The sequence below is a fragment of the Camellia sinensis genome, chromosome 12 (genome assembly GCF_055761805.1).
Source record: "Camellia sinensis isolate YWXY chromosome 12, ASM5576180v1, whole genome shotgun sequence".
Classification (NCBI taxonomy): Eukaryota; Viridiplantae; Streptophyta; class Magnoliopsida; order Ericales; family Theaceae; genus Camellia; species Camellia sinensis.
In genome coordinates, this window is record NC_138972.1 from 95,887,369 (window position 1) to 95,898,935 (window position 11,567).

At 36.2% G+C, this 11,567-nt stretch overlaps 1 protein-coding gene across 1 annotated transcript; it reads right to left on the reverse strand.

Annotated features, from left to right (window-relative positions):
* Positions 1 to 6,087: 6,087 nt before the first annotated feature.
* LOC145803751 (uncharacterized) lies at positions 6,088 to 9,009 on the reverse strand. The gene is made up of 6 exons (XM_082897085.1): positions 8,935 to 9,009; positions 8,455 to 8,841; positions 7,910 to 8,169; positions 6,598 to 7,036; positions 6,367 to 6,462; positions 6,088 to 6,264 (listed from the first exon to the last, which is right to left on the reverse strand). The coding sequence occupies exons 1-6, from the start codon at positions 9,007 to 9,009 to the stop codon at positions 6,088 to 6,090; spliced, it is 1,434 nt and encodes a 477-aa protein (XP_082753211.1).
* Between the last annotated feature and the right edge of the window lie 2,558 nt (positions 9,010 to 11,567).

Here is an 11,567-nt window from a genome sequence, read left to right on the forward strand (position 1 = left end):
AGATTAGGGCCTTTCAACAATGTTGAAGAGGGGCCCAAAATATGACCTTTTACAGTTGATGGCCAAGCCCAAAACAGTATACAAGTATGCTCAAAATACTATGCAAGATTAAGGCCAAAAAAAGAGCTACAACATAAAGTATACAAAGGGTGTCTCAAACAGCCATGGACCCTTAATGAAACATGAAGAGGGGGTCAAAATAAGGCCATTTTCAGTTCGGACCAAAGTCCAAAAATAGAGACACAATAGGCTAATAAATCATGCAAAAATGGGGACCAAAGAGGGGTATAATGACAAGTGGCACATGGAGGTCCCAAACAGTGATGAGCCCTTCTTCAATGTTGAAAAAGGGCTCAAAATAAGCCTATCTACAGTTTACATCATGCTCCAAAACAGATCACACATAGGCCAAAAATACTATGCAAGATTATGGCATACAAAGGGGTAATGAAGCAAGTGCAAGATGGGGGTCCCAAACAGGATAAGACCCTTAATGAAACAGAAAAATGAGCTCAAAAAAATGATATTTACAGTTATGGTCGGAGCTCAAAACAGCAAGCAAAAGGGGCTAAGAAAACTTGCAAAAATGAGCTAGAAAGAGGAAGAAATCAACTCACCCTTGAAGACCAATCCTTTGCTACCTCTTGGACCAAGAAAAGCTGCCTCCTAGCCTCTGAAAATCAGCCTCAAGGTGTTTGAATGGATGGTGGAGGTAGTAGGCTTGGAGGTGTAGTGTAAAGGGCCAAGAACAAGGGTCTTTGAACACTTTAACGCACCCAAATGTAGAGAGAGAGGGAGATATAGAGAGAGAGGGTGATATATATGTTATATGTATGTATTAGGTCTGATTTTGCTGAACCAAAACAATGGAGAAGGAGGCTTTCTTATATAGGCAAAGGAAAGGGCTTGAAGCTTATAAGACAAGCTAAAAAGAAAGGGTCAAGGGGGGCAAAGGGGGCAAGGCTTATAGAGGAAGCTAAGACAGCTGGCCAAGCTTCTTGAGGAAGCCAAGACAAGGGGTCAAAGCTTCCTCAAAAGCCTTGAGCAAAGGGTGCAAAAAGAGGGGTCAAAGGTGGTCAAAGGTGCAAAATAGCCACACCCGTGCATGGGGGGACGGGTCTGTACACTCCAGCTGGCACAGCTGGAATACACCATGCTTGAGGGATGCAAAAGGGTCATATCGGCCATGAAAGGAGGTCATCGGCAAAATAAATGGCCGGTCGGCACAATATATTGCCGACCTGCAATTTATACTGGCCGGTCGGCTAAATAGAGTGCCGATGGGTGGCTGATGAGGTCAAAAAGTGCCAGTGGATGTCCAGATTGAAGCCCCGGAAGTTAGCTTTCCAATGGCGCAAACCTTGCATTAAAATTCCTCCTGTGGAAAAAGTTATGCCCATTTTGGTGAAGCCGCGCAGATTCGATCCAACCGGGATGATGCCCAACTTCAGCTGATCATATCTCCCCCACCCGGACTTCACTTTAAGCGATTCTTGAGTGCAAAATGAAGCCCCGGAAGTGAGCTTTCCGACGGTGGTGGCCCCATAGCTAAACTCCAAGTGTACAGACAGATAAGCGCGATTCAGCGAGGGCTGCTTGACTCGCTTCTACCCGGATTCATGCCGAACTTCTCCCAAACTAGTTTTCTCCTCTCCTTTCCTCTCTTTTCTTCAACTTCAAACCCCTAAGCAAGGTGTTTTGAAAGATTTTTCAGAGATTTCATCTCTCTTTCATTCATTTCCACTTAGTCCCTGCTCGATTTATCGAAAAGCGCAACGTTTGACAAAATGCGAGCCTCGAAACAACGCAGAAACTTTATTTCAAAAAAAGTTTTGAAAGAGAGGGTTTTAAGGTCTAAAAACCATCCAAAATAGCTTTGGTCCAAAACGGGGTGTGAATTTGAGACTTGTCTCTCTCCTTGCCGAAGAAACTGGATCTTTGCCTTGCACACTTTTTATCACCAAGTAAACCATCAGTAACGCCCAAGTCTTATGGGCTGTAAAAAATGGGGTGTCTACACATGGGAACGTTTTGGACCCACAACAAATAGAAGTGGTGATGTGGTAGGCCCAAAGCAACGTAACAACCCAAAAAAGACTATAGTACCATTTTTCCAAATGTGGCAAACCTGTAACATTTGCAATCTTCATAAATCAACATTAATATCAAAACATTACCATTAACAACATGCATTATGGGAAAAAACATAAACCAACACTAAGGCCCTGTTTGGTAGGGCTTATTTCCAGCTTATTTCAGCTTTTAGCTTAATTTAAGCTATTTTGATGTGTTTGGTTCAGTTTAATAATACAACTTATAGCTTTTTGTAAGTCAAAAATCAACTTATTCTTTGAGTAGGGGAGGAGAAGCTTAATTTATGTTTAAAAAATCAGTTTATGTTCATAGTTATAAGCTATAAGCTGTTAGGCTATAAGTTATAATCACTTTCCCACAGCTCTACCAAACGAGGCCTAAATAGGACTTACAGGTTTATTATAAAACGAGAAATTCTATTTCCACCCCTCTAATAAACTCAGGGCAAATATTTTCTCAATACACAACTCTATTAATTTAATTATTAAATAATTATCTCAATCCACATCCTTAAAATTACAAATAAATCCTTCACTCATATGTACACACACTTTACCCTCAAAATATACACACTTTAATTTACCCCAATTTACAATTCTACTTCCACCCACTTTCGTGAAGACCAAAGTGACCCCAATTTACATTTCTACTTCAAACAAGAGGGAAGAAGAAGAAGTTCAAATAGGAAACCAAAAAAAATATGCACTTTCCTCACCTCTATTGAAGATTTCAAGAGCTCCATTGAATATCTACTAAACACTGTTGAAAACCTTGTTTAAGGTAAGAAATCTTTCAATTTTATTATTACATTTATCATTTTGTTATTAGATTGACAATTTTCGGATCTCTCTTCACTCCATTCGCATGAAAGTATGTTTTTTCCGTGGCTGGAAGTGCTGTGTACATCTCGGCACTGGCTTTCCAAATATGTGTGTTTCATTCGGCACTTGATTTCTGAATATTATGTATAATTTCGTCTAATAAATTTCAAAAAAAATACATAACTTCGTAGTTTGACTTCCGAATCTATTCTATATTTTCGGTGACCTTATGCCGAATAAATACAATAATTTCGGCACTTAATTGTTGAAATATTTTTGTAAGTTCGATCCTGAAGTGCCGAATGGGTTTTTTTTTTTTTTTTTTTTGATATAGAACCAGGTTACATAGGCCACCAATATTTGTTTTACTTTAGGTTCTTTTCCAACAATTTTATTTTATGGGTATGTTTATGTATTTATTTTTTTTCCCCAAATTGAATGCATAACAATAGAAACAAAAAATTGTGCAGTATTTGTATTTTCACATGATATTGTTAGCTTAGTAGTTGGGTCTTCATAAATTTTGTTAGCTAAATAACTGAACAAAACAATTGCATTATATAGAGTATTAAAAGCTTGAGTTAATTTCACATCATCCAAATTGTGGATTTAATGGTCTATAACTGCGTATTAGATTTCATTAAGGTGGCATGGTTAGGCTACTTATTACCCGCATTGATGTGATCCTTTTATGGGAGTGCTTATTATGTTTCATTATATTGGGTTGTTAAGAACAACTTTTCTTATGCAGATGGATGTCGGTCCTAGTGAACGTCAGTCAGTAATAGCTTCGAACAGAAGACTCCGTGAATTAGAGAGACGTGGACGTGGATGTGCTCGAGTGCATGATGATGACATGCACATTGCCATGGATGATGATCCTATACATGGTGCACCAGTTATGGATGATATTGCTATGGATGATGACCCTACTGGTGATAATGCTGACATTGTTGATGACGATATCCTTACTCAGCCATTTCCGAGAGGGCCAACTGATCCATCAATTCTTAAAAGTTTTAAAAGTCATGTTGCCGCAGCTATTTGGAATGGTGCTGATGAAAGGGGGCCCTTAAAGTGTCATAATCACTCATCTAAGATTCATTTGTGGTCATGGTGGGAACAAGGAAACAACGCTACGTTTGTAAACATTGTGGAGATGTCAGGACTTACACAATTAGCTCGTTGCACGTACCGCTTTGTCAATAAAATTGTAGTGTCTAGTTTTGTTGAGAGATGGCAACCGGAGACAAACACTTTCCATTTGACTGTTGAAAAGATAACTATCACATTGGACGATGTCGTCACTATCCTAGGGCTTCCCATTGTAGGCAAATCTATTAGCGTATGTAAGTTGTCAGAAAGGCGGGCTGTTACATTAGTAGTTAATACCTTAGAAATTGATGAGCAAGAAGTCAAACATGAGATGTCTCCTGCTGGAGGCAATTCAGTGAGGCTTGAGTGGTTGAGGGTACACTTTCATAATGTCACAGACAATGATTCAATGGAAAGAATTGCATGTGCAGGTAGAGCATACTTGCTATTTTTGTTAGGTTGTACACTTTTCAGTGACAAGACTTGTACTAGGGTCCCCGTTGTTTATTTGAGTTTGTTGTTCGATTTGACGACTGTATCTTCATATGCTTGGGGTGCTGCTGCATTGGCATACTTATATAGACAGTTGGGGTACGCTAGCAGGTCCGGCGTGAAACAAATAACGGTTACATGACACTCCCTGAGGGATGGATTTATGAGCACTTTCGTGGATTCTGACCACACTTGAATATGAATTACACTCGAGACATGCCACATGTTTACCGTTGGACTTTTCAGAGAGAGTGTGGTGAAGAGACACAGTTGCAGGCTTTTTGAGAGGAGCTTGATAGGTTGGGTGTACATGATGTAAGTTGAAAAGTCCTTCAAAATTTGAAACTCTATATTATACAAAATTTACAGTTGTCATATCTTACAGTTTTTATTGTTTGTAGGTTATTTGGGACCCGTGCCAGAGTTACAGAGATGTCCATCCATGTCATCCAGTTACGTTCTACCACGGTTGCCTAAAGTGTTTGGAAGTAGTTGAACCATATCACCCTGATAGAGTGTTGAGACAGTTTGGCAAAGTGCAGACAATCCCTAATCCACCACTTGGCCCTATGCGTGCTTTTCGAGGAGCCATAGCTCCATGTTACAATGTTATGTATGCATACTTGGACATCATTTGGGAGGCATGGGACAACCATGTGTTATCTGATCGGAGGAGGAGTACACTAGTACGGCAACCTTGGGATTGTGTTCCTAGCTACATGGATTGGTACCAAACCATTACCCATATGTACGTACAAAACCCAGCGCGTCGTTCTCAAGTGGATCCGAATATCTATCATTATCAGTATCCTAGCCAAGACACACAGGTATCCTTTTTTTCATTTAGATTGCAAATTATTTATGTAATCTGTTACAAGTTTGTACATAATGTTATATTTGTTCTCGTAATGCAGCGCATGTCACAGATACATCAGATTACTCATCCTTTCATTGAGGCTGGCTATGAGGACAGTGTTCAATATCCTGATAGGCTTTACTACGCGATTGATACAATCGAACAACTTCTTCAAGATCAGCACATTAGTGAAGCTGTGCCCAGCACATCCACTCAGGGTCGGTCTACACCCAGCACTTCCACTGCATATCGTTTTGGAGCACATTACACTCGCCGATCACGTAGTTAATAGTAGTTCATAATGTTAGCACAAGTAGTTTCTGAAGATGTTGGTAGATGTATAAGGAGACAAATATTATTATTATCTTCGAATTATGTATCTTTCAGATTATGTACAAGCACACATGTCGTTTGTGATGGTGTGGATGGATTGAACTACTATTTAGTATAAATATATTTTATTTACATACTTGTTTAATCTTATTACTTTTTAATAGCAATTGCACTTGGTTAATATTATTTTCATTACGTTTTGTGTTCAGACAATGTAAAAATAATATGACATCCATTCCATAAATTAGAGAACTATAACGCATATAATATTCTATTTTTTAAAACAAAACTGACCATTACAAAATACAATGGCAAAATGTTATCTATCTCGTTACTCTATACTAGTAAATGATAAAAACTAATGTCTTAACCCTCTCATTACTACTCTGTAATACCTCAATCTGTGTCAACTACATCAAATGTCTCTCGAGTAGCTACATTAGGTCCTATGTTGTCTTTGAATTTTTGAACGCGGCTAACATATGCATTCTCCCATTTTGACGCACAAGGGTGATGGTGAATTCGCCAAAGCACGGCAATGGGAGGAACTGGATGACCGGCTTCCAAAAACACCTGCACGTACATCCAAAAAATTACATATCTTTACCAAATACATAAAATTTACAATTACACAAATATTAGACAACAATGTTGGGTTATTTTCATAACTTATACTTGCACAAAAAGATTTCCATTGACAAATCCAATGGCAATCTCGCGACGATCAGCTAGGGTTACCGGCGGTGATCTCAAAGGTAAGAAAGTGAGACACTGTTACAATGACAAGTGGTATAAGACTACATTATAAAATGATGCAATAAGATGCCCCATGTCAGGCATAGTCATCCAACGATTAAAGCCTGGGCTATTTTCAAAATATGAAAGGATGTGTGTCAGCTCGTTAACCCTCTCATGCGACCCATATAGTATGACGTATTCATCTATGTGGTTATTCAATTCAAGTAGCAGATCACGCCTAACTTGCACCCAGTCATTCTCTCCAAGACCAAGTAAACCTGCAATAGCTCTAAATCCACAATTTCCATCACCATCTACATCATTCATCAACTTTATGAATGGTATTAACATAGGCGGAAAGTCAGCAGCATATGCACTCGGTAAACTTGTTCTTGTACGATATGTCTTTGTGTTCACATTCCGCTTCTTCTCATGCACTTTTGAAGCTCTCTTTTTCTTTGACTGACTGGAAGCTATTGTGCTCTGGCTATCATGCTCATCATCAACCAACTCAAATGCACATGGGTCACGACGACAAGATATATCAATTTTCTTATGTCCTCGACGTGGATTAGGTTTCACATCGGGCTCAATAAGAAAGTGCTCGCTGGATTTGCAATTTCCCTCAACTTCTTCAACATATCCAATTGCGTGGCAATATCAGACTCTTCGAACCGCTTTAAAATCAACTCAAGTTCTGGGATACAAGTCAATTCCAACTTCTGTTCCTTCGGATTATGCACACATATAGTAAGACACGTCCAATGTACATGTATGCTACTGAGTGGAATAGGACGGCCTTGTCTCGTGTAATCTGCAATCTCGTGAGCACAAGGTAAACCATGTGTGCGCCTAAGAACACACCCACATGTTGCAACATCAATTCCAACTGAATTTGCTCTCTTACTCTCTGCTAACACGTACTCCAATGCACAAATAAACACATTACCCTGGAGCTCTTTGAATTGAGAAGGTTTGAATTGATGTTGTACAGTTGTCAAACTCTCTCGAATGATGCTTTAACTTGAATGTGCTGCAGCTCAAGTAGACAATGTATTTTTTCAAATGAAACCTCAAATGTCATTTGACTTGAACCTAATTGCCTTTTCAATCTAGCATGAGCACTCTCAACCCTGTTCATATGGATGTAAACCAAAATAGTCAAGCATAATAATTAAAAATAACAATATGTTTATAATAAATTAAAAAAAAAGAAAAAAATCTTACCAATTGGTTGTAACATTGCCAAAATGCATACACATGTCTGTATGTACCGCAATGAATTTTTCTAGATACGGATTCAACCAACTCACAGTAACATATTTGATTGCCTCCGGATAGTTACTGAAATCCTTATGTAGTGTTGCAATGTGATCATTGAATTCCTCTTCAGTCGATGACAATATCAACTAGTTCCATGCAGTGTGAAACTTGTCCCATTTTTTTTTGTCTCAAACATTTTCTTGCATTTTGTCAATACATTCTTATTAATATGCCAACGACATAACAAATGTCGAGCATTCGAAAGGTGTTGTCAATGGCATTCATCAAAGCAAGCTCTCTGTTTGTGACAATGATTTCAGGTAAAACATTGTCGTCCATAAGATCACGCAATGTTTGTAACGCCCATGCATAATTATCAACCCGCTCAGTTTGCAAGTATGCGATAACCACGGAGAATGTCATATGAGTTGATGTTACTCCCACAATTTCAAGAAGAGGAAGCCGATATCTATTCGTCTTATATGTTCAATCCATAATCAACACACGAGGGAATGTACGAAGCAAATCCAAACTCACTAGATGTGCCCAAAACAAGTCCGTGACAGTCATAGAGCCTTTCTCACATCGATGACGCTCAATGTACTTATGTTTTGCTAATTCACCCAACAGTTCTTGCATCTGGGATCTACCAGCTTTCTGTAGAACCCTACATCGATGTCGTACATTGTAAACTGTCTTCATTGTGCTCATATTAAGGGCATCCCTCTATTTGAGTGTAATGAGTATCTCTTTTGGTCTTACTAAGCTCTTTGACATATCAACTAATAGTGACTTTTGATTAGCTGACAATCTCCCTGCATATGAATGTCCTTGGAGATGCTCCGCAGCTGGATGATTATGCAGCCCGCAAACTATATTCAATGTCCATTCATCGTTTGTTTTCAACTTGAATGCCCTCAAATCAAATGGGTATTCGCATTTCTTCGTACCAGTTTGTCTCAATAAGGCTTTTGGGCCATCTTTCAACTTTTTACGCAATCTATACTTCTCACTCCGCTCACAAGCAAGATAAATTCTTGGTCTCTTACGACCGCCACCATAGTCCGATGTCCTTATAATAATAACAAAGCCATTTAACCTTCCAACGTCTCGTACCCAAGTGAGCAATTCATCTTTGTTGTTGAAAACCTATATATGATGTCACATAACTTTCATAATAACAAACTAAACAAACTAACTAATAAAAATTTATGAATTTACAAATTTTATGTTAAAAATTACCTGTTTAGCTGTAAAATGGCTAATACAATCCATCATAATATCCGATCGAATCTCAGGTTCTTCAGTGCATGCCATCTAAAGAGGAGGGGGAAAATTTCAATTCGGTTCTACAGAGCCGAAATAAGTAAAATAATTCGGCCAATAAAAAACGAAAATAATAACAAATTCGGCATTCTAGGACTGAAAATATTAATTTTGTTCGGACCTCTAAGACCGAAATAAATTTAAAAATTCGTAATTCTAGTGACGAACTATTCATATTATTTCGGTATTTGATAACTGAATTAATTTGACAAATTTGGCACTGCGTTTCCGACTAAAAAATGCAAAAAAAAAAAAAAAAAAATTATTCCACGATTTTACCTTTTCAACACTGATTTTGCTGTCACCATTGCTTGAGTTTGAATTGTCATAGGTTTGCAACTCTTCCATATCAAAATCAAATAAAATTTGTTGAATTAATAATTAAACGATGTTAATAATTGACTATACACTTAAAGATTAAAGCAATAGAGGAGATGTTTTGTTTGCAAATAACAGAGAGGAGTACAGAGTGTGTAAGGAACAAAGCGACTACAAAAGAAAAATTATGGTTTAATTTTTTTGTTTCAAAAAGTGTATATTGAGATATTTTTATTTCTAAAAGATGTGTATAGAGAATTTGTATATATAATATTAGGAGTGTTGATCAATGGCTATTATAATAGTTTTTAATTAGGATATAATTATCATTAATCTAATTTTTCATTAAGTGTGTTCACTGAGTTTATCAGGTTGGTAGAAATAGAATTTCCCTTATAAAACAATTCGGATTGCAATGTTCACTAGTCATCCATATGGGATTTATAGGTCAATTACCCTAAAAAAAAATCTGTTAAAAAAATTAATTGTTCAAAAATAAATTTGTCATGTGGGCCCTATCGGATTTGTTTGCCACTTGCATTGGCTGTATTTCATTTGTATGAATATGTCATTAAAATGGAATTAACTAATTTAAATTTATTATAAAAAATTACTCACTATTAAATTACATATATATTTTTTAAAAGTTTTTATAATTATTAAATTATATCTAAATTTTTTATATAATTTAATTATGATTGTCATAAGGTATAAGCAATAAATGAAATTGGGAGATACGGACAAAGGGAACATAATTAAATGCATGATGTGTGTTGAGTTTAGTGGCAAACATAACCGCTCCAACTCTCTCCAATTAAACACGTAAAAAATTCAATACAATAATGATAGATTAGGATAAAATCATATGAATTGTTTACTACTTTAACTAATTCTCTTATTAGTGAGTAATATACTTGTCAACAATTTATATTTTTTATTTTACCTTAATTTATTTTTTATTTATATATTCAATATTATTCTTTATTTTTATTTATTTATGCAAAGAAATATCTAAAAATCTTAAAATGTAACTAACTTGTAGAATAACTGTTAAAATAAATATTGTATAAACTAATTTATTGCGGAGATTAAAATGAGTTAAGACTAATTATGATAATTAATAAAAAAAATTAGGGTAAGGCTTCTCTCCAGTCCGGGATCGGACTGGACCGTACTGTACTGTTGGGCCCGTGGGGACCCATCACGGGCCCCATTTTGATAATCTGAACCGTTGAATATATAGAAATCATCGAGTACTATATGCCTGTAAAAAATCACGTTGATCAGATATCGATAGTTATGTGATCAAAACAGTTTTTTGTCAACCGCTAATTTGTTCACTGTTCAATTTTTTTAATACGAAACTGATTTGATCATTTAGCTACCGATATCCGATCAACGTGATTTTTTATAGGCATATAGTACTCGACGAGTTCTATACATTAAACGGTTCAGATTATCAAAACGGGACCCGTGGTGGACCCCCACAAGTCCAACAGTACGGTCCAGTCCGATCCCTAACTGGACAAAAGCCATACCCAAAAAATTAAACAGTACGTTGAAAATGTTCATAGCATATTTTAATAATTTATTGAAAGTATTATATAAACAATGTATAATGATGATCTAAGATTGCGTAATAATTTTCAAGGGAAATGCTAGAGAGCTCTAAATCTAGAGCTCTAATTTGAGCTCTAGTGATGTGTCAAAGCAAAAAAAACAAAAAAATAAAACAAAACAAGGCACAAATATCACATCAGGGTGGGTCCTACCTTCCCATTAGAGCTATTAAGCATTTTTGTAATTTTCAAAAATGTTGCAAACTTCAAGAAAATTACTAAAAAACCTACACAATGTTGACGTGGGTGCGGGTTTCATTGAGTTCATAGTATTGCTCAATAATGTTTGAAAAATGGAGAAATAACTTGTACTAAAAACAATTTTAAGTACATACAATTATTTTAAGGGAAATGTTTTGATGTACAATACGTATTATATATAATTTTATTACAAAATTATATAAATTTACATAAATAATCTAACAAAAATATATAAATTGAATATAAATTTACATAAATTTATAAAATTTTAAAAATTATCATATATTTGTGTCTAATTTACAAAATGTTTCATTTATTGGATTTTGATTTTCATAATTTTCCCCTCATTTTAACAGGCGAAACACATTTTGTCTTAACTTAACCCCTACCCATAAAAATACAAACACACGT